General features: G+C 45.8%; 1 protein-coding gene across 2 annotated transcripts in view; it reads left to right on the top strand.

The window, feature by feature from the left end:
• STC1 (stanniocalcin 1) overlaps positions 1 to 21,832 on the top strand; it is a 45,117-nt gene extending 23,285 nt beyond the window's left edge. For both annotated transcript variants that reach the window (XM_060787368.2, XM_060787369.2), the window contains exons 3-4: positions 7,020 to 7,231; positions 20,334 to 21,832. In XM_060787368.2, coding sequence (XP_060643351.2) covers positions 7,020 to 7,231; positions 20,334 to 20,604 — 483 coding nt within the window. In that variant the 3' untranslated portion in view covers positions 20,605 to 21,832. The remainder of the gene's footprint in view (positions 1 to 7,019; positions 7,232 to 20,333) is intronic.
• Positions 21,833 to 24,132: the final 2,300 nt, after the last annotated feature.

Here is a 24,132-nt window from a genome sequence, read left to right on the forward strand (position 1 = left end):
TGAGCAGGGCCTCTCCAGATGAACGGAGGGATCGTGTGGGTTCATATACGGAGATGCGCTCGCGCAGGTAGGCGGGTCCCAAACCGTTTAGGGCTTTGTAGGTGAGCACCTGCACCTTGAATTGGGACTGGAAAAAGAACGGCAGCCAATGGTGCTCCTTGAACAGGAGGGTTGACCTCTCTCTGTAAGGAGCACCAATTAACAACGTGGCCGCTGCCCGTTGGACCACTTGAAATTTCCAAGTCGTTTTCAAGGGCAGCCCCACGTAGAGCGCATTACAGTAGTCCAATCTAGAGGTGACCAAGGCATGGACCACCCCGGCCAGATCAGCCTTCGCGAGGTACGGTCACAGTTGGCGCATGAGTCTCAGTTGTGCAAAAGCCCTCCCGGACACCGCCGACGCCTGAGCCTCAAGCATAAGCGATGAATCCAAGAGGACTCCCAAACTGTGGACCTGTGGCTTCAGGGGGAGTGTAACCCTGTCCAGCACAGGTTGCCACCCTATACCCCGATCAGGTTTATGATCAACCAGGAGGACCTCTGTCTTGTCGGGATTGATCTTCTGATGAGCTTGTTGACCAAAAGGTCACAGGTTCAATCCAAGGAGTGGGTGACTGCCCACTGTTAGCCCCAGCATCTGCCAATCTAGCAGTTTGAAAACATGCAAATGTGAGTAGATCAATAGCTCAATCTGGCAGGAAGGTAACGGTGTTCCATGCAGTCATGCTGGCCACATGACCTTGGAGCTGTCTACGGGCAACACCGGCTCTTCGGCTTAGAACTGGAGATGAGCACCACAGAGTCGGACATTACTGGATTTAATGTCAGGGGAAAACCTTTACTTTAACTTAATATAATAGTATTGGGCTCCCTGATGGCGCAGCGGGTTAAACCACTGAACTGCTGAACTTGCTGACCGAAAGGCTGACGGTTCAAATCCGGGGAGCGGGGTGATCTCCCGCTGTTAGCCCCAGCTTCTGCCAACCTAGCAGTTGGAAAATATGCATATTTATTTATTTATTATTTATTATTTATTTATTTACAGTATTTATATTCCACCCTTTTCACCCTGTAGGGGACTCAGGGCATATTACAGTGTACATATACATGGCAAACATTCAATGCTATAGATATACAACATATATAGATGGATACTCAGAGGCTATTCAACATTCCAGCTTTTCATGAGGGTATTATGGCCACCAGGGGAGCTGCCACTTCACCGTCCATTTGTGATGTAGTACTTCCTTATTCTTTGCATGCTTGCTGGAGAATTTTACGGCCTCGTAAATTAGTTAAATTAGCCTCCCCACATAAGTGGTACCTAAATTTCCTATTTGACAGATGCAACTGTCTTTCGGGCTGCAAAGGTCGACAGCAAGCTACACAAATTGGTCAGAGCATACTCCGACCCGGGCTGGCTTCAAACTCATGACCTTTCAGTCAGTAGTGATCTTAATGCAGCTGACTCCCAGCCAGCTGCGCCACAGTCGTGGTGCAAATGTGAGTAGATCAATAGATACCACCTTGGGAAGGTAATGGCACTCCATGCAGTCATTCTCGAGGGACGGTCTCAGAAGGTGTTACTGGGTGACATCTGCTCGGCCCCACAACCATTCTTGTGTGGAGTCCCACAGGGTTCAATCTTGTCCCCAATGTTGTTTAACATCTACATGAAGCCGCTGGGGGAAATCATTCGGAGTTTCAGAATGAGGTGTTATCTCTATGCAGATGATGTCCAGATCTGTCACTTCTTCCCACCTATCACCAAGGAGGCTGTCCAGACCTTGAACCGGTGCTTGGCTGCTGTGTCGGACTGGATGAGAGCTAACAAATTGAAACTGAATCCAGACAAGACAGAGGTCCTACTGGTCAGTCAAAAGGCCAAACAGGGCATAGGGTTACAGCCTGTGTTAGATGGGGTTCCACTCCCGCTGAAGGCGCAGGTTCGCAGCTTGGGAGTGATCCTGGACTCATCGCTGAGCCTGGAAACCCAGGTCTCGGCGGTGTCCAGGAAAGCTTTTGCACAATTAAAACTAGTGCACCAGCTGCGCCCGTACCTTGGGAAGTCTGATCTGGCCACAGTGGTCCACGCTCTTGTTACATCCCAATTAGATTACTGCAGCACACTCTATGTGGGGTTGCCTTTGAAGACGGTTCGGAAACTTCAATTAGTCCAGCGGGCGGCAGCCAGATTACTCACCGGAGCGTCATACAGAGAGCATACCACCCCCCTGTTGTGTCAGCTCCACTGGCTGCCGATCCAATTCCGAGCACAATTCAAAGTGCTGGTTTTGACCTACAAAACCCTATACGTTTCCGGCCCAGCGTATCTGTCCGAACGCATCTCCTTCTACGTCCCGCCTCGGAGTTTAAGATCTTCTGGGGAGTCCCTGCTCTCGGCCCCACCTCTATCACAAGTGAGATTGGTGAGGACGAGGAGCAGGGCCTTCTCAGTGGTGGCCCCTCACCTGTGGAATTCACTCCCCGGGGAAATTAGGTCATCAACATCCCTCCTCTCTTTTAGAAGGAAATTAAAAACATGGATTTGGGACCAGGCCTTTGGCTAATCTGGCAGACAGACAAAGGACTAGCGACGACCAGAACTGACGGACTTGACAGTGTGGAATTGAATTCACGGACTCTGAGCTGGCAAACATTGAGCATTAGATTGGTTTTATGGATTTTGATGTATGATGCATAATGGATTGTTTTAGTTGTCTTAATTACTGTTTATCTATGTTTTGTTTTTATCTTGTTGTTGTGCTGGCATCGAATTGTGCCTTTTGTAAGCCGCCCTGAGTTGCCCCTCGGGGGTTGAGAAGGGCGGGGTAGAAGTGCAAGAAATAAATAATAAATAAATAAATGACCTAGGAGGTGTCTACAGACAACGCCGGCTTAGAAATGGAGATGAGCACCAACCAGGCCTGTAGTGAGGGGGGGGGGGGGGGGGGTAGGGGTTCAACCCCCCCCCCTGAAATGTTTCAGATTTTTTTTAAAAAAACTTGGTTTACTCATGAATTTTAACTGGTTAACCAAATCCCCATGCTAAGTTTATGAGATGCAAAAAATTAAGAGTCCCTCCAGAACTGCAAGCACTATCTCAGGCAAATGTTGACAATTTATTCACACTGTTTGGGACCCGCCTACCTGCGTGACCGCATCTCTGTGTACGAACCCACACGATCTCTTTGTTCATCTGGAGAGGCCCTACTCACGATCCCACCTGCATCGCAGGCATGATTGGTGGGGACGAGGGATAGGGCTTTCTCAGTGGTGGCTCCTCGACTCTGGAACTCTCTCCCTAAGGACATCAGGCAAGCCCCAGCCAGGATAACTGCATGCCCATCCCCTCCAAACACTTACCCTTTTCACCTGGTCATGCCCAGCACGTTTTAATTTTAATTATTACATTTGGCCCTGCCACAGATTTTAATTGCGTCATGGTGTGTTGTTAATGTTATTGCCTTGTTTTTGAGTTATTTTGCTGTATTGTTGTTGTTTTTGCTGTTGTATTTGGGCTCGGCCTCTTGTAAGCCGCACCGAGTCCTCCGGGAGATGGTAGCGGGGTACAAATAAAGGATTATTATTATTATTATTATTGTTATTATTATTATTATTATTGTCATTGTGGGGTGTGTGTGTGTGTTGAATGCTCTCATTAAGGAGGACAGACTTGGTGGAGGTGGTTGACAGGGGCAGAGCTGCAGGCTATGGAAGGCTGCTCTGCCTCCTGCTATGCTCTTTGCTTTAGCGCAGTGGTTCTCAACCTGGGGGTCGGGACCCTTGAGGGGGTCGCTGGGTGTGTGAGAGGGGTCGCCAAAGACCATCAGAAAACACAGTATTTTCTGTTGGTCATGGGGGTCCTGTGTAGGAAGTTTGGCCCAATTCGATTGTTGGTGGGGTTCAGAATGCTCTTTGATTGTAGGTGAACTATAAATCCCAGTCACTACAGCTCCCAAACGTCAAGGTCTATTTCTCCCAAACTCCACCAGTGTTCACATTTGGGCACATTGAGTATCTGTGCCAGTTTTGGTACAGATCCATCATTGTTTGAATCCACAGTGCTCTCTGGATGTAGGTGAACTACAACTCCCAAACTCAAGGTCAATGCCCATCAAACCCTTCCAGTGTTTTCTGTTGGCCATGGGAGTTTTGTGTGCTAGGTTTGGTTCAATTTCATCATTGGTGGAGTTCAGATTGTAGGTGAACTATAAATCCCAATACCTCGAACTCCCAAATCACAAAATCAATCAATCCCCCCTCCTCCCAATCCCACCACTATTCAAATTTGGGCATATTGGGTATTTGTGCCAAATTTGATCCAGTGAAAATACATCCTGCTTATCAGAAAATTGCAGGACCATTCATAACAAAGAGGCCAATGTGGGAAGGACATTTCCCTGCCAACAAACCCATCTGCCTATCTAAGTCCTTGATGAGGACTACAAACTTGTGATGACATGTGGTTGAGTTTTACCATTTTCTAGGTCCTCCCTCATGACTGTGTTCCTGGGCCAGAATTCCTTCATTTATATAGGGTTCACTAATAGTCCTTTCTGACTGAGAGTATATCTTTACAAGATACAAGATATAAGACGAATGCTGATAATAAATGGGGTTACCCACCTCTCCGCAAGGCAGGGTACAGTACAGTTAAAATATATAGATTGAAAACAGGACCATTCAAACATATATATATGTGTGTGTGTGTGTCTAAAACACCTTAAAATAAACCATATTGATAAAGCGAAAGTTTAAATTCATAAGGTTCAGATTATGCCATATTAATTGTCAAAGCTCCATACTGTGGAATCCCAAGAGTGGAAGTTATATAAGGTACATTTCGACCCTCTTATCTGCTTGAGTCCAGAGGTTTCCACACGTTTCACAGGCACGGCTGGTGGGGACGAGGGACAGGGCCTTCTCTGTGGTGGCCCCTCGGCTGTGGAACGTCCTTCCCATGGACATTAGATCAGCTCCTACGTTAATGGTGTTTCGAAGAAAACTAAAAACCTGGCTGTTTGAACAGGCATTCAGATAAACAGTGCAATGAATACGATGAATATAGGAACGGAATTATAGACGACGAATTGGATCACGATTCTAGTTACGAGATGTTAATGTGTTGTTATTGATGTGTCATTACTTTGTCATTACTTTGTATATTATGCTCTTAATGGTTTTTAAATTGTATATTGTTATGATAGTCTTTTTGCTCTTGTTGTGAACCGCATTGAGTCGCCTACGGGCTGAGAAACTGCGGTATACAAGCAAAGTAAATAATAAATAAATAAATAAATAAATAAATAAATAAATAACAGGAGCAAAATTACAGTTATGAAGTAGCAAAATAATGTTATGGTTGGGGGTCACCACAAGATGAGGAACTGTATTGAGGGGTCGCAGCATTAGGAAGGTTGAGAAACACTGCTTTAGCGTGAGCTAGGAGGCAGGTTTCAACCATGCAAATAGAGTGTACATTAATATAAACATAGAGTGAAGGATGGGCTACTATAGCTTTTGTCTGTTATTATTTTGGAAGTCTTTTCCACCTAACTCCAAGGAGGCTTCTCGGGTCCTAAACGAGTGCCTGGCCGCTGTGTCGATCTGGATGAGGAAGAACAAGCTGAAGATCAATCCCGATAAGACAGAGGTCCTCCTGGTCGATCGCAAACCAGATCGGGGTATAGGGTGGTCACCTGTGTTGGACGGGGTTACACTCCCCCTGAAGCCACAGGTCCGCAGTTTGGGTGTCCTCCTGGATTCTTCGCTTACACTTGAGGCCCAGGTGTCGGCAGTATCCGGGAGGGCCTTTGCGCAACTGAGACTTGTGCGCCAGCTGCGACCGTACCTCGTGAAGGCGGATCTGGCCGGGGTGGTCCACGCCTTGGTCACCTCTAGAATGGATTACTGCAATGCGCTCTACGTGGGGCTGCCCTTGAAGACGGCTCGGAAACTACAATTGGTCCAGCGGGCAGCAGCCAGGATGCTAACTGGAGCTCATTGTCAAGAGAGGTCAACCCTCTTGTTCAAGGAGCTCCACTGGCTGCCATTTATTTTCCGAGCCCAATTCAAGGTGCAGGTGCTCACCTACAAAGCCCTGAACGGTTTGGGACCACCCTACCTACGTGACCGCATCTCCATCTACGAACCCACACGCTCGCTCCGGTCATCTGGGGAGGCCCTGCTCGTGATCCCACCCACGTCGCAAGCGCACTTGGTGGGGACACGTGACAGGGCCTTCTCTGTGGCGGCCCCCCGACTTTGGAACGCCCTCCCAAAAGAGCTCAGACAAGCCCCCACCCTAGCCGTCTTCAGAAGGAACCTAAAAACTTGGCTGTTCCGATGTGCCTTCCCAGACTAGGAATCCCCACCCCCAAGTCCTAGTAGCACCTTAGCATAACAAATTGTCACTGCACATCGCACTTTTAATCCTACGTGCCTCCTACCATTCAGCACTTTTAACCCTTGTACCCCAGTGCGCCGGCCGAACCAGTTTTTAATAATGTCCTGATGTACTGTCTTGTTGTTATTTTGCTTATTGCTTGATTTACTTAGTATCGTGGTGTTATGTTATTTTGCTTATTGTTTGATTTGCCTTGTTGTTGTGATGTTATACTTTCTATTGTATTGTGTTTGAGGCTTCGGCCTGTGTAAGCCGCATCGAGTCCTCCGGGAGATGCTAGCGGGGTACAAATAAAGTTAATAAATAAATAAATAAATAAATAAATAAAGTGTGAGTCAGGATTAGTTGAACCTGGAAGGTGAACTCTGGCTTCGATAGGGAAGAGCAGCCTATTTCGTCCAAGGATATCTAGCTGGTTCTTTCTCAGTAGTCATACTTAATGCACAGAAACCCACTTGTGGCAAAGGATGTGCTAGGTGTGCAAGTCAGCCTCTTCCTCTCCATGAAATGGGAAGTGTTTAGACATGGCTGTGAGTTGCCAAGTATGCTTTCTACATGCCGATGTGTTTTAACCCGCTCACTGGCACATAATGTGCTTCTCAATCGGCAGGGGAAAGGCTTTGTCAAGGAGAGCTTGAAGTGCATCGCAAGTGGAATCACGTCCAAGGTGTTCCTTGCCGTTCGGAGATGCTCTACGTTTCAGCGCTTGATTTCAGAAGTGCAGCAGGAATGTTACAAGAAGCTGGACATTTGCAGTGTTGCCAGAAGGAACCCGGAAGCCATGGCAGAAGTCGTCCAGCTTCCAGACTATTTCTCAAACAGGTAAGCTGTTAAAATGCATGATTCACTAGTTATGTTCTGTCGCGCACTGGGCCTGTAAAAAATTTCCTTTAGAACAGGATGTGCAACCTTTGCCCAGCGGGAAGCCAGGAGGCCCAAGGAGAAGTTCTCAGAGGTTTTCCACCAGAAATGATCTTTAGATGGCTTGTGAAGTATATTTATTTATTATTTATTATTTATTTGCTTTATTTTTATACCGCATTTTCAGCCTAAATCGGCGACTCATTGCGGTTTACAATGCAATTTATATAACAATAACCATTAGTTAAAACACAACATACACGACAGACAATACAAGACAAAACAACGTGGTCATCAACGCCTCAGTGAAATCAGATTCCGTTCTCATAATCCTTCTACCATTCCTTTGTTCATTTCTACCGTCTTCATGAGTTCAGATTGCCTTGTTGACCGAACGCCTGTTCATAGAGCCACGTCTTGACCTTCCTCCGGAACTCCAGCAACGAAGGGGCCTGCCTGATGTCTACGGGTAGGGCATTCCATAGCCGAGGGGCCACCACCGAGAAGGCCCTGTCTCTCGTCCCCGCCAGCCGCGCCTGCGACGCAGGCGGGACCGAGAGCAGGGCCTCCCCGGACGATCTTAACGTCCTCGTCGGTTCATAGGTGGAGATGCGTTCGGAGAGGTAAGCAGGGCCAGAACCGTTTAGGGCTTTATAGGCTAAAGCCAGCACCTTGATTTGTGCCCGGTAGCGGATTGGCAGCCAGTGGAGCTGGCTCAGCAGAGGAGTGGTGTGCTCCCTGAGTGCCGCTCCCGTTAGTAACCTGGCCGCCGAACGCTGGACCATCTGAAGCTTCCGGGCATTCTTCAAGGGCAACCCCACGTAGAGCGCGTTGCAGTAATCAATCCTGGATGTAACCAGAGCGTGGACTACCGTGGCCAAATCCGACTTCCCAAGGTACGGGCGCAACTGGCGCACAAGTTTGAGTTGTGCAAATGCTCCCCTGGACACCGCCGAAACTTGGGGTTCCAAGCTTAGCGAAGAGTCCAGGATCACACCCAAGCTGCAAACTTAACAAAGTTCTTTATTAATGAAAAATCAAACAGAAACTTCTCTTGTCTTCAGTAAAGTTAAACAAATGATTCCAGGCTTTTATGCAACTGGTGGCTTCCTAAACTTGCCCACGAAGGACAGGCAACTATCTTCAATAACTTCTTCTTTACTTTAAAGGAAAATCCCCTTTTTAACTTCTCCCAGGCTGACTGTAATCTAACCCTGACTGATGTGGGCTCCGCTACCGGGTTGAACTACGTCTCGAAGCACTGAGTGGACTTACCAGTAAGGGCTTGGATATAGTCCAGCTGGAGTTCTTTGGTCTTCCAAACTGTTCACCCTTCGAAATTCCTCAAAGCTATAGGACTGCTTCCCAGGAAATCTTTGGGTGCTCTTAAGACTGTTCTCCCCTGGAAAGTCTTAAGGGTTGAAGCTTTTGTACAGGGGAAGCTTGCACACATCCTGTACATTAGCTTTCCTTGCTGAGACTAACTAAAAATGGTTCCCTTCCCTTCCCAATTGCCCTGAGCAAGGGGCGGGACCAAAAGTTAACGGTGATGGACAGGCGACTTGCCCTACGACTGCAACCAAAGGAAACCACCTATCTGCAGAGTCCCTGAAACCCAGGACTGTAAGCAAACATTTAATACAAAGCAAATAAAATTGGAGCTCCTGGTACAGCCGTACCAGCATAAGTTACCTTAAGTATCTTTATGTAGCAGGCAACTAAAGGAAAGGGGAAAAAATACACTATTTGTTACTTACTTACTGTATTTCCTCAGCCAAGACTTCGGATGTCCGTTGGTAATGAGTCCCTTCTGGGAGATAGGGTGGGATAGAAATAAAGTATTATTATTATTATTATTATTATTATTATTATTTAATACACAACAAGATGAGTACGTAGCAAGCAAGATCACTATGCTGGCTTTTGTATTTCATCACACGTTGGACCCTTCCCGAGTGTCTAGGACTGTGTGATGTATTGGCAAATAATGAGTGCAGATCCAATTAGGGTGACAGATGGCAATTTTGTCAGTGCTGATTGTTTTTAAGTGCAGGCCAAGGTCTTGAGGCACTGCACCCAGTGTGCCGATCACCGCTGGGACCACCTTGACTGGCTTGTGCCAGAGCCTTTGCAGTACAATCTTTAGATCCTCATATTGTGTAAGATCATCATCATCATCATCATCATCATCATTTGAAACACAACAAGATGAGTCCACAGCAAAAAAGATCACTCTGCTAGCTGTTGTATTGGATCACACGTCGGACACTTCCCAAGTTTAGTACTGTGTGATGTATAGGCGAATAATGTGTGCCGATCCCAGTAGGGTGGCCTTTTGCAGCTGGCAGATGGTAATTTTGTCAGCACTGATTGTGTTTTAAGTGCAGGCCAAGGTCTTGAGGCACTGCACCCAGTGTGCTGATCACCACTGGAACCACCTTTACTGGCTTGTGCCAGAGTCTTTGCAGTTTGATCTTTAAATCCTTGTATGGTGTCAGCTTTTCCAGTTGTTTCTCTTCAATGTTGCCAGGGATTGCAACATCGCTGATCCACACTCTGTTTTTTAACATGATCGTGAGGTCAGGAGTCTTGTGCTCCAAAACTTTGTCAGTCTGAATTTGGAAGTCCCAGAATAGCTTGACGTGTTCATTTTCTGTAACTTTTTCCGGCTTGTGATCCCACCAGTTCTTTGTTGCAGGCAGATGGTGTTTGTGGCACAAGTTCCAATGAATCATCTGAGCAACGGTGTTGTGCCTCTGCTTGGAGTCTGTCTGCGTGATCTTCTTGCAGCAGCTGAGGATGAGATCTGTTGTTTCATCTGCTTCCTTGCAGAGTCTACACTTGGGATCTGTCATTGACTTTTCAATTCTGGCTCTGATGGCATTTCTTCTTCTTCTTCTTTAACCCCCTGGTGGCACAGTGGGTTAAACCTTGTGCTGGCAGGACTGAAGACTGACAGGTCGCAGGTTCGAATCCGGGGAGAGGCGGATGAGCTCCCTCTATCAGCTCCAGCTCCTCATGCGGGGACATGAGAGAAGCCTCCCTCAACGATGATAAAAACATCAAAATCATCCGGGCATCCCCGGGCAACGTCCTTGCAGACGGCCAATTCCCTCACACCAGAAGCGACTTGCAGTTTCTCAAGTCGCTCCTGACACGACAAAAAACAAAGTATTTGAAACACAACAAGATGAGTCCACAGCAAACAAGATCACTCTGCTTGCTGTTGTATTGGATCACACGTCGGACACTTCCCAAGTGTCCAGGACTGTGTGATGTATCGACAAATAATGTGTGCAGATCTCAGTAGGGTGGCCTTTCGTAGCTGGCAGATGGTAATTTTGTCAGCACCGATTGTGTTTTAAGTGCAGGCCAAGGTCTTTAGGCACTGCACTGAGTGTGCCGATCACCACTGGGATCACCTTTACTGGCTTGTGCCAGAGTCGTCGTCATTGTCGTCTTCTCTTCTTCTTCTCTTTCTTCTTCTTCTTCTTCTTCTTCTTCTTCTTCTTCTTCTTCTTCATCATCATCATCATCATCATCATCATCATCATCATCATTATCATCGGTATTTGAAAAATTATATTTTGGATGACAGTTCTTAAAATGTCCAGTTCTTAAAGTGGAGAGTTGTAGTCAGCTTTTCCAGTTGTTTCTCTTCAATGCTGCCACATCGCCGATCCACACTCTGTTTTTTAACACCGATTGTGTTTTAAGTGCAGGCCAAGGTCTTTAGGCACTGCACTGAGTGTGCCGATCACCATTGGGACCCCCTTGACTGGCTTGTGCCAGAGTCGTCGTCGTCGTCATCTTCTCTTCTTCTTCTTCCTCTTCCTCTTCTCCCTCTTCTTCCTCTTCATCATCATCATCATCAGTATTTGAAAAATTATATTTTGGATAACAGTTCTTAAAATGCCCAGTTCTTAAAGTAGAGAGTTGTAGTCAGCTTTTCCAGTTGTTTTTCTTCAATGCTGCCACATCGCTGATCCACACTCTGTTTTTTAACACCGATTGTGTTTTAAGTGCAGGCCAAGGTCTTTAGGCACTGCACTGAGTGTGCCGATCACCACTGGGATCACCTTTACTGGCTAGTGCCAGAGTCGTTGTGGTTGTCATCTTCTCTTCTTCTTCTTCTTCCTCTTCCTCTTCCTCTTCTTCCTCTTCTTCCTCTTCTTCCTCTTCATCATCATCATCATCATCATTGGTATTTGAAAAATTATATTTTGGATGACAGTTCTTAAAATGTCCAGTTCTTAAAGTAGAGAGTTGTAGTCTGCTTTTCCAGTTGTTTCTCTTCAATGTTGCCTGGGATTATAACATTGCCGATCCACACTCTGTTTTTTAACACCGATTGTGTTTTAAGTGTAGGCCAAGGTCTTTAGGCACTGCACTGAGTGTGCCGATCACCACTGGGATCACCTTTACTGGCTTGTGCCAGAGTTGTCGTCATTGTCATCTTCTACTTCTTCTACTACTTCTTCTTCTTCCTCCTCTTCTTCCTCTTCATCATCATCATCATCATTTGTTGTTCATTCGTTCAGTCATATCCGACTCTTCGTGACCTCATGGACCAGCCCACGCCAGAGCTCCCTGTCAGCCGTCACCACCCCCAGCTCCTTAAAGGTCAGTCCAGTCACTTCAAGGATGCCATCCATCCATCTTGCCCTTGGTCGGCCCCTCTTCCTTTTGCCTTCCACTTTCCCCAGCATAATCATCATCATAGTTGAAAAAATATATTTTGGATGACAGTTCTTAAAATGTCCAGTTCTTAAAGTAGAGAGTTGTAGTCCAAGAAGTAACTGTCTCCAAAATGGGCAAAAATGGTATAACAATACAGAATGCATTATCACAATGCTGGCTCTTATGTTGCCAGAAAAGCACAAGGGAGTGAGAGCCGTGAAGTGCACACCGACTTCAAAAAATGTAAAAGAAAAGAAAAGAAAAAGGAAGGCAACCTTGAGACAACCAAAACCCAAAGTAACCTTGCCCAGTAAGTCCCCTGACTGAGCAGGGAGCAGAGTTGAGCAATTTTCATGGAGTTTAGTTTTATAAAACGAAAACAAGGAGAAAAAGGATAAGCTGTCAATAGGAATAGAGCTTGGAGACATTAGTGCTACGGCTCAGGCAGTAATATGGATTCACAATATATATATATATATATATATATATATATATATATATATATATATATAATGAGCTTTTCACCTCTCCTGTGTCCCCTCACTGAAGGGAACGAGATGCACTGATGGGAGCATAATTCGGTTTAAAATGGACTCGCTTCCATTTTCTTGTTCACATTCAGATATTCAGTGCTAAAAGGGGTACATCGCATTGTTTGCTGAGGATTTTCTTTCTCTAAATGAGGGATGGCTTGCATGTCTGGAGCAGTTATTGTGGGGCTGGGAAATGCTCCACATTCTTAAGTGTCTGGTTCTTTGGGAGCAGCTTTGGTGGAGATTGTCTTGGGAAGCCACTTCCACTCTCCGCTTCACATTCACTGTGCTGTCGCACGCTGGGCCTGTGCATATGACTGTAGACAGGACATAAATTCTGTGTGCCCAACGGGACACCGGGTCTGCCTCAGATTAAAGGCCCTTTGTTGTTCATTCGTTCAGTTGTCTCCGACTCTTCGTGACCTCATGGACCAGCCCACGCCAGAGCTCCCTGTCAGCCGTCACCACCCCCAGCTCCTTCAAGGTCAGTCCAGTCACTTCAAGGATGCCATCCATCCATCTTGCCCTTGGTCGGCCCCTCTTCCTTTTGCCTTCCACTTTCCCCAGCATAATTGTCTTCTCTAGGCTTTGCTGTCTCCTCATGATGTGGCCAAAGTACTTCAGCTTTGTCTCTAGTCTCCTTCCCTCCAGTGAGCAGTCGGGCTTTATTTCCTGGAGGATGGACTGGTTGGATCTTCTCGCAGTCCAAGGCACTCTCGGAACTTTCCTCCAGCACCACAGCTCAAAAGCATCTCTCTTCCTTGGCTCAGCCTTCCCTAAGGTCCAGCTCTCACATCCGTAGGTGACTACAGGGAATACCATGGCTTTGACTATGCAATGCATCTTTGTTGCCAGTGTGATGTCTCTACTCTTTACTGTTTTATCGAGATTGGACATTGCTCTCTTCCCAAGAAGTAAGCGTCTCCTGATTTCCTGGCCACAGTCTGCATCTGCAGTCATCTTTGTGCCTAGAAATGCAAAGTCTGTGACGGCCTCCACATTTTCTCCCTCTATTTTCCAGTTGTCAATCATTCTTGTTGCCATAATCTTGGTTTTTTTGATGTTTAGCTGCAACCCGGCTTTTGCGCTTTCTTCTCTCACCTTGATTAGAAGGCTCCTCAGCTCCTCCTCGCTTTCGTCCATCAGAGTGGTGTCATCTGCATATCTGAGGTTGTTAATGTTTCTTCCAGCCATTTTCACCCCAGCTTTGCATTCCTCAAGCCCCGCACACCCTCGCATGATGTGTTCTGCATACAAGTTAAAAAGGTTGGGTGAGAGTATTTTGCCTTACCGTACGCCTTTCCCAATCTTGAACCCGTCTGTTCTTCCATGGTCAGTTCTGACGGTTGCTCCTTGGTCCTTGTACAGATTCCTCAGGAGAGAGGGAAGGGGGCTTGGGATGCCCATCCCACCAAGAACTTGCCACAATTTATTATGATCCACACAGTCAAAGGCTTTAGAATAGTCAATGAAGCAGAAATAGATGTTTTTCTGAAACTCCCTGCCTTTCTCCATTCTCCAGCGGATATTGGCAATCTAGTCTCTCGTTCCTCTGCCTTTTCTAAACCCAGCTTGAACGTCTGGCAACTCTCGCTCCATGTCTTGCTGGAGTCTTCCTTGCGGGATCTTGAGCATTACCTTACTGGCATGAGAAATAAGGGCCACTGTACGGAAGTTGGAGCAGTCTTTCGCATAAAGGCCCTTGGACATCCCTAAAACAAAGTTCTGTAGAGGCTTAAAGTAAGTCCAACCAAGTTCTTTATTGATGAAAACAAACAGGTACTTTAAAGCATTCTTAACAGTCTATTGGCTCTTGCAGTCTTGTTCACTTGGAACAGGCACTATCTTCAGAACTGTATACTAACTAATGGGGAAATCCTTAACTTTTAATCTGGGCAGTCTGTCTTTGCCTCTGTTGGCGTGGAGCCCCTGCACCCAGTACCAACTGCGTCTGGCTTCTGCGAGCGACCCTTGCCAAGCAGAGCTTTGTAGACTTCCAGGGGAAAAGAAGGAGTTCAGGTTTCGGTGATGGCTGGCTGAAGTCCTTCAGCAAAGGAGCTGTAAGGCTGTATGATCCCTGGCCAAGTTGTGGGCTTTATAACCCCGGCCAAGCTGTAGGCTGTATATCTCCCCGGCCAAGTCGTAAAGCTGTATGTCTCCCGGCCAAGCCATAGAAGACAAAGCTTTCTACAGGAGCTCTTGGTTTTATGTCCTGTGCGAAAGGCTTCTCTGTGTGGACTGAACTCAAAATGGCTCCTATTCCCACTCAAAAAGGGGCGGGACCAGGAAACCTAACGATAATTGACAGGTGGCTTGCCCTATGATTGCAAACTATAACAGGAAGCCACCCTGTTGCAAAATCCCAAGCCTGGGATTGCAAACAAACATTTAATGCACAGCAAACAGAATTGGAGCTCCTGGTACAGCTGTACCAGCACATTCACATACACACTATATTGCTGAAATCTTCAAATAGGAAAGATTACAACACTGAAATGTATTTATTACTAGCTCAGGTACCCAGCGTTGCCTGAGTTATTTGAAAAAGCCAGTTTTTAAATTGTACAAAATACATAAGATTGTGGGTGAACTACAACTCACATCATGCCAGGTTAACCCTTAAAAATTCCATCAGTATTTAAAGTTTGCTATGTTGGACAAGTTTGCTCTAGACGCATCATCAATGGGGTTCAGTGTGCTCTCTGGCTGTAGTGTAAACTACAACTCCCACTATGGTGAGTCAGTCCCCTCAAACCTCTCCAGTAGGTTGAGTTAGTCATGGGAGTTCCGTGTGTCAGGTTTGGTCCAGATCCATCAGTGCTTTCGGTTCACAGTGCTCTCTGGATGTAGATGAACTACAACTCCCTCAAATCAAGGAGAATTTTCCCCAAAGGCCTCCAGTATTTTTTGCTGGTCATGGGGGCTTCTCTGTTCCAAGTGTGGTCCTGGTCCATTGTTGGTGGGGGTCACAGTAGCACTGGATGCAGGTGAACTACAACTCCCAAAATCAAGATCCATTCCCACAAACCCATGCAGTATGTTCAGTTCCTGCTGATCAATTCCTGTTCACTGTGTGCTATAGGAATGGGTAGGAAAGGGTTAAGTGAGAGGCAGTGGGTGGGGTTATGCAAATTTGGAGAGAGAAAGGAACCTTGGGATGTCCACTCAGGAGGAAAAACAGAACATCTAGGATGAAATTGTCCCCGAATGAAAGCCTTCACTTGGGTGGTGGGCAGTGAGGTGTTTGGAGAGGACATTGGCATGGGTTGGGAGGTGGATGGACCATGGATGATGGGAGCTGCAGTACCTCCACTCACTCACTTGGCACACAGAGCCCCCATGACACACTCTACATCCTGTTGGTGTTGGTTTCTAATATTTATAATTTCTTTATGCTTACGGGAAAACAGTATTTCTTGCTATTTCTTTGTCAGTGTTGATGTAGAGATTGTCTAGTTTGCCCACCCTGGAACATACAAGATATCATTGTCCTTCTTTAGGGGTCCCTTTCAAATCTATGATACTATATCTCTCTCTGTGTGTGAATCATATCTATCTATATCTATGGCTGAATGGCTCTTCATCAGGAGGGCTTTGATTACGTTTTCTTGCCCCTGTGAAGGGCGTTGGACTGGATGGCCATAAGTATTTTTGTTAGTCATGGGGGTTCTGTGTGGGAAGTTGGTCCCAATTTTGTTGTTGGTGAGGGTCAGAATGCTCTCTGATTGTATAAATCCCAGTAACTACAACTCCCAAACGTCAAGATATATTTCCCCCAAACTCCATCTGTGTTCATATTTGGGCATACGGAACATTCATGCCAAGTTTGGTCCAGATCCATCATTGTTTGAGTCCACAGTGCTCTCTGGATGTAGGTGAACTACAACTCCCAAACTCAAAATCAATGCCCACCAAACCCTTCTAATGTTTTCTGTTGATCATGGGAGTTCTGTGTGTCCAATTTGGTTCAATTCTATTGTTGGTGGAGTTCGGAATGTTCTTTGATTGTAGGTTAACTATAAATCCCAGTAACTACAACTCCCAAATGCCAAGGTCTATTTCCCCCCAACTCCATCTGTGTTCATATTTGGGCATATAGAATATTTATGCCAAGTTGGTCCAGATCCATCATTGTTTGAGTCCACAGTGCTCTCTGGATGTAGGTGAACTACAACTCCCAAACTCAAACTCAATGCCCATCAAACCCTTCTAGTGTTTTCTGTTGATCATGGGAGTTCTGTGTGTCCAATTTGGTTCAATTCTATTGTTGGTGGAGTTCGGAATGTTCTTTGATTGTAGGTTAACTATAAATCCCAGTAACTACAACTCCCAAATGCCAAGGTCTATTTCCCCCCAACTCCATCTGTGTTCATATTTGGGCATATGGAATATTTATGCCAAGTTGGTCCAGATCCATCATTGTTTGAGTCCTCAGCTCTCTCTGGATGTAGGTGAACTACAACTCCCAAACTCAAAATCAATGCCCACCAAACCCTTCTAGTGTTTTTTGTTGATCATGGGAGTTCTGTGTGTCCAATTTGGTTCAATTCTATTGTTGGTGGAGTTCAGAATGTTCTTTGATTGTAGGTTAACTATAAATCTCAGCAACTACAACTCCCAAATGACAAAATCAATTTTTGTTGAGTGATGGTCACTCCTTGGGCTAGTAGGTGTCTTGTGGCCAAATTTGGCGGCAATTCGTCCAGTGGTTTTTAAGTTATGTTAATCCCACAAACGAACATTACATTTTTATTTATATAGATTATTAAACATCAATATTATTAATGGGTTGTTGTAGGTTTTTTCGGGCTGTATGGCTATGGTCTAGAGGCATTTACTCCTGACGTTTCACCTGCATCTATGGCAAGCATCCTCAGAGAGGTAGTGAGGTCTTTTGGAACTAGGAAAATGGGTTTATATATCTGTGGAATGACCAGGGTGGGACAAAGGACTCTTGTCTCCTGGAGCTAGGTGTGAATGTTTCAACTGACCACCCTGATTAGCATTTAATGGCTTGGAAGTGCCTGGGGGGAATCTTTTGTTGAGAGGTGATTTGATGTGCCTGATTGTTTCCTCTCTGTTGTTTTGCTGTTGTAATTTTTGAGTTTTTTTAATACTGGTAGCCAGATTTTGTTCATTTTCATGGTTTCCTCCTTTCTGTTGAAATTGTCCACATGCTTGAGGATTTCAAAGGCTTCTCTGTGTAGTCTGACATGGTATTATTAATATTATTAAATGTCAATATTATCGATATTATTAAATATCAATTATATTAATATTATTAAATATTATTTAATAATAATAATAATAATAATAATAATAATTTATTTATTTGTTGTGTCAGGACAACCAGTCAAATTATATTACATTTCTAACAGAACAAAGGAAACAAACAGACAGAATACAAAATGTGTGAGTTTGGTAGTTGATTAAATGTCCTTTGACCAGTATCTGGCCACTTGGAGTGCCTCTGGTGTTGTCGCAAGGAGGTTCTCCCTTGTGCATGTGGCAGGGCTCAGGGTGCATTGCAGCAGGTGGTCAGTGGTTTGCTCTTCTCCGCACTCGCATGTCCTGGATTCCACTTTTAGCCCCATTTCTGAAGGTTGGCTCTGCATCTCGTGGTGCCAGAGCGCAGTCTGTTCAGCACCTTCCAAGTTGCCTAGTCCTCTGTGTGCTCAGGGGGGAGTCTCTCATTTGGTATCAGCCATTGGTTGAGGTTCTGGGTTTGAGCCTGCCACTTTTGGACTCTCGCTTGCTGAGGTGTTCCAGTGAGTGTCTCTGTAGATCTTAGAAAACTATTTCTAGATTTAAGTCGTTGACTTGCTGGCTGATACCCAAACAGGGGATGAGCTGGAGATGTCTCTGCCTTGGTCCTTTCACTATTGGCTGCTACTTCCCGGTGGATGTCAGGTGGTGCAGTACAGGCTAGACAGTGTAATTTCTCAAGTGGTGTAGGGCGCAGACACCCCGTGATGATGCGGCATGTCTCATTAAGAGCCACATCCACTGTTTTAGCGTGGTGAGATGTGTTCCACACTGGGCATGCATACTCAGCAGCAGAATAGCATAGCGCAAGGGCAGATGTCTTCACTGTATCTGGTTGTGATCCCCAGGTTGTGCCAGTCAGCTTTCGTATGATATTGTTTCTGGCACCCACTTTTTGCTTGATGTTCAGGCAGTGCTTCTTGTAGGTCAGAGCAGGGTCCAGAGTGACTCCCAGGTATTTAGGTGCGCTGCAATGCTCCAGTGGGATTCCTTCCCAGGTGATCTTCAGAGCTCTTCAGATGCTTCTCTGTTCTTGAGATGATAGGCACATGTCTGTGTTTTGGATGGGTTGGGGAACAGCTGTTTTTCCCTGTAATAGGCAGTAAGAGCACCTAGAACTTCGGAGAGCTTCTGTTCACCCATCTCAAAGCTCCTTGCTTGAGCGGTGATGGCACGATCATCAGCGTAGATGAAGCTCTCTGTCCCTTCTGGCAGTGGCTGGTCATTTGTGTAGATGTTGAACATGGATGGAGCAAGCACGCTCCCCTGAGGCAGGCCGTTCTTCTGTTTCTGCCATCTGCTTCTCTGGCCCTGGAACTCAACAAAAAAGCTCCTGTAATAATAATAATTAAAGGTCACTCATAAGCAAGCCTGCCTGTTATGTAATTGAACATAGGAATACGGAATAGTGGATGATGAGACTGGATTCTGATTTTACTGTTGAGGCGCTAATGATTGTTATGCGGATGTTTCATGATTTATGTTACAATTGTTTTTAATTGCCCTATACTTGTCTTGTGATGTTTTGTATTGACGTTGTTTATTTATTTATTTATTTACTTCATTTGTATACCGCTCTCTCTCTCAGCCCGTCGGCGACTCAGTGCGGTTTACAACCAAACCAATATACAAAGTGCACAACATTAGCAATTAAAACAGTAACTAAGGCAACTACATCAAAATAACAATACATCAGTACATCAATATAACATCAATACATCCATATAACTAATCCATCACGTCTCATCAGTAAAGTCGTAATCCGATCTCCTCGTCCATTATTCCATGTTCCATGATCAATCAATTAATTGCACTGCTTAATTAAACGCCTGTTCAAAGAGCCAGGTCTTCACTCTTCTCCTGAATGCCAGCAAGGAGGGGGCCGATCTAATATCTGCGGGAAGGGCGGTCCACAGCCAAGGGGCCACCACTGAGAAGGCCCTGTCTCTCGTCCCCGCCAGACGTGCTTGTGAGGCTGGCGGGATCGAGAGCAGGGCCTCCCCGGACGATCTTAATGTCCTAACTGGTTCATAGGGGGTGATGCGTTTGGACAGATATGTCGGGCCAGAACCGTTTAGGGCTTTAAAGGCTAAAGCCAGCACTTTGAATTGTGCCCGGTAGCAGATTGGCAGCCAGTGGAGCGGTGTGCTCCCTGAGTGCCGCTCCTGTTAACAACCTGGCTGCCGATCGTTGGACCATCTGTAGCTTCCGAGCAGTCTTCATAGGCAACCCCACGTAGAGAGCGTTGCAGTAGTCTGTACGGGATGTAACCAGAGCGTGGACTACCGTGGCCAAGTCAGACTTCCCAAGGAACGGGAGCAACTGGTGCACAAGTTTTAATTGTGCAAAAGCTCTTCTGACCACCGCCGAGACCTGGGCTTCCAGGCTCAGCGATGAGTCCAGGATCGCTCCCAAGCTGCGAACCTGCGTCTTCAGGGGGAGTGTCACCCCGTCCAGCACAGGCTGTAACCCTATACGTTGTTCACCGCGTTGAGTCGCGTGAGGGCTGAGAAAAGCAGTATAGAAATAAAGTAAATAAATAAATAAGCAAGCAGCATGGAGACTAACTGTCTTTATCTTGACAGGTATTATAACAAGCTCTTGAAAAGCTTATTGGAATGTGATGAAGAGACGGTGAGGACCGTAAAGGCCAGCCTCATGGCCAAAATTGGACCAGACATGGCCAGCCTTTTCAATACGCTGCAGACGGATCACTGTGCCCGAATCCAGCCGCGAGCAGACTTCAGCCGGAGGCGCATCGCCGAGCCCCAGAAGCTCAAAATCTATTTCAGGAATCTCCAAGGCGAGGGCCTGGCTCAGCCCCACATGAAGCGCGCCTCTTCCGAAAGCGTGTGAGCATCACGAGAGCGTAGGGAATCAATCCAAGCTCTACCAAAGTTGGGAAATTATTCCTTTTCTTTTGTTTTGTTTTTCTTTAGCATTCACGACATGCCAGAAAATGTACTGTAACTGATTCTGAAGGACACTGAGCCAGTCTATGCATCCATTCAGCAAAGCCCTTCCGTGTGGGATTCCTAAGGGGAATAGCGGAGGAAAGAACTGACAAAGCCACCTCTGAGTATTCCTCACCTAAATCTATGACATTGATGGGTTTAGTTATGTCAACAGGCAACTTAATGTCTTTAGCTTCCTTTTGTTGTTCATTCGTTCAGTCGTCTCTGACTCTTCGTGACCCCATGGACCAGTCCACGCCAGAGCTCCCTGTTGGCCGTCACCACCCCCAGCTCCTTCAAGGTCAGTCCAGTCACTTCAAGAATGCCATCCATCCATCTTGTCCTTGGTCGGCCCCTCTTCCTTTTGCCTTCCACTTTCCCCAGCATAATTGCCTTCTCTAGGCTTTGCTGTCTCCTCATGATGTGGCCAAAGGACTTCCACTTTAGCTTCCTTTAGAATTGATCTAAACATTCCTATTGGGGATAACACCATTGCAACCTATTTCAGTCGCCCAATTTGACAGGGACTTTTTTGAGTGGCCCCATTACCTGTATTATCAAGTGGTATTGCCCCTGGAAATCTGAACTGCATGCTTGGTATGAATGTATAGACTGGTCCCTGGGAACTAGTGTTAGGTTTTTAAATTTCAATTTCCAGCCTCTGTGCTTCAGGTTTCCGGTTAGGGAACCAATTTTCCTCAAATGGAAGCACTCTTTGGGCTCCTTTTCCGCAAAGAAATCCACTCCGTCGGTGGCATTTCGCAGAAGAGAAACCGCAAAGCACTTCTCCAATAAACACCAGGTTTTTTTCCTGCCCTGATTTTAATGAGAATGCAGATCATTCGTAGAGACGTAATGTTCCTAATCCTCGATCGATCCAAAAAATGCATTTGTTGCACATCATCGGTATGTCTGGAGCTTGTGTTATGACTATGTAGACAAATAAGAGAAACAATATGGACCCGCCGTGGTCCTCAAGCTGTGGTCTTACTTTTCTCAGGTCTGAGAGTCCCTTAAATGCATGTTTGAAACCAAGTGATGGAAATTTTGCCCATTCTAGTTAATGGCCTAACTAGCTTGTGATAATGCTCCTTATTCTCCATTTGAATGAAGATCAATGTCAATATGTTTCTTGATTTTTAGATCATTTTCTTTTCTATATTGTCAAAGGCTTTCATGGCTGGAATCACTGAGTTCTTGTAGGTTTTTTCGGGCTATATGGCCATGTTCTAGAAGCATTCTCTCCTGACATTTCGCCTCACAACCTCTGAGGTTGCTTGCCATAGATGCAGGCGAAACGTCAGGAGAGAATGCCTCTAGAACATGGCCATATAGCCCGAAAAACCTACAACAACCCATTTTCTTTTCTGTTCTCTCCCTCCAAAAGTGAGTAATTTTGCCAAATGTTGTCTTCTTTGTATTGTTGAAGGCTTTCGTGGCCAGAATCACTGGGTTGTTGTGAGTTTTTCCGACTGTCCATGTTCCAGAAGCATTCTCTCCAGACGTTTCGCCTGCATCTATGTCAGGCATCCTCAGAGGTTGTGAGGTCTCTTGGAAAGTAGGAAAATGGGGTTTATATATTGGTGGCCAGCTAATCACCTCCCAACAAAGGATTCCCCCAGCCAGTAAGAAGCCAGACCTTGAAACTGCTAGGCCATTAAATGTCCAAGGTAGGAGAAATAACTCTTGTCTGTTTGAGATGGGTGTGACTATTTCAATTGACCACCTTGACTAGCACTTAATGGCCTAACAATTTCAAGGTCTGGCTTCTTATAAAGGATTCATTCCCCTAGGCAGTAAGAAGCCAGACCTTGAAACTGCTAGGCCATTAAATGTTCATTATTGGAGAAATAATTCATGTCTGTTTGAGGTAGGTATGAATTGGCCACCTTGATTAGCACTTAATGGCCTAACAATTTCAAGGTCTGGCTTCTTATAAAGGATTCATTCCCCTAGGCAGTAAGAAGCCAGACCTTGAAACTCCTAGGCCATTAAATGTTCATTATTGGAGAAATAATTCATGTCTGTTTGAGGTAGGTATGAATGTTTCAGTTGACCACCTTGATTAGCACTTAATGGCCTAGTAGTTTCAAGGTCTGGCTTATTATAAAGGATTCATTCCCCCAGCCAGTAAGAAGCCAGACCTTGAAACTGCTAGGCCATTAAATATCCAAGGTGGGATAAATAACTCTCATATGTTTGAGATAGGTGTGATTGTTTCAATTGGCTACCTTGACTAGCATTTAATAGCCTAACTGTTTCAAGGTCTGGCTTCTTATAAAGGATTCATTCTCCCAGCCAGTAAGAAGCCAGACCTTGAAACTGCTAGGCTCTTCAAGGTGGCCATTTGCAACATTCACACTTGCCTCAAGAATACAAGAGTTCTTTCTCCTACCCTGGACATTTCAGATATATAAACCCAACTTGCCTCAACCTCTGAGGATGCCTGCCATAGATGCAGGTGAAACGTCAGAAGAGAATGCTTCTGGAGCATGGCCATACAGCCTGGAAAACTCACAGCAAGCCATTTTCTTCCTTTTCCTGGTGGCAGCTGACATTTTCTCCTGTCAATGCCCTAATATGCAGGAGGAGGCAGCTTGGCCGCTGGTCGTCTTTGTTGCAGTTACTGTTGCCACTGCTGCCTCTATTTATAGCAGAACTGCATTGCTAGCCTTGCGAATGGAAAATTCCACTTCCCAACATGAATGTAGGCAAGGTTGCACATGCCTGGATGCTCCTCCATGCATGCATTCAGTCAGTTAGTCCATCCCCGAGCTTTGAAAGTTGGATGTGTTGTCGGAGGCTTTGATGGCCACAATCACTGGGTTGCGGTGCGTTTTCGGGGCTGTACGGCCATGCTCCAGAAGTATTCTCTTCTGACGTTTTGCCACATCTATGGCAGGCATCAAACGTAGCATTGCCCAAACATGAATCAAGGCACATGAAAGGACCTGCAGACTAATTCAGCCAGAGATCGCATCCATGGCAGAGCTCTTGATGAACCAACCTGTGCACGGCATATTATTTGAGAACACGGAAATGCTGGACCACTCTCACAACCACGATGTCAGACCTCACAGAGAAGCCACTGAACTCCACAAGCATGTGGTCAATCTTTCCTGAGTCCCTTTGGGGAGATAGAGTGGAATAATAATAATAATAATAATAATAATAATAATAATAATAATAATGTTGCTTCTGGTGTGAGAGAATTGGCCATCTACAAGGATGTTGCCCAGGGGATGCCCAGATGATTTGATGTTTTGTCATCCTTGTGGGAGGCTTCTCTCATGTCCCCGCATGAGGAGCTGGAGCTGATAGAGGGAGCTCATCCGCCTCTCCCCGGCACAGGGGTTTAATAGAGGGGGCAGTTTCTCAAGTCGCTCCTGACAGGACAAAAATATTATTATTATTATTATTATTATTATTA

This window comes from Anolis sagrei, chromosome 7 (assembly GCF_037176765.1).
Source record: "Anolis sagrei isolate rAnoSag1 chromosome 7, rAnoSag1.mat, whole genome shotgun sequence".
NCBI classification, from domain to species: domain Eukaryota; kingdom Metazoa; phylum Chordata; class Lepidosauria; order Squamata; family Dactyloidae; genus Anolis; species Anolis sagrei.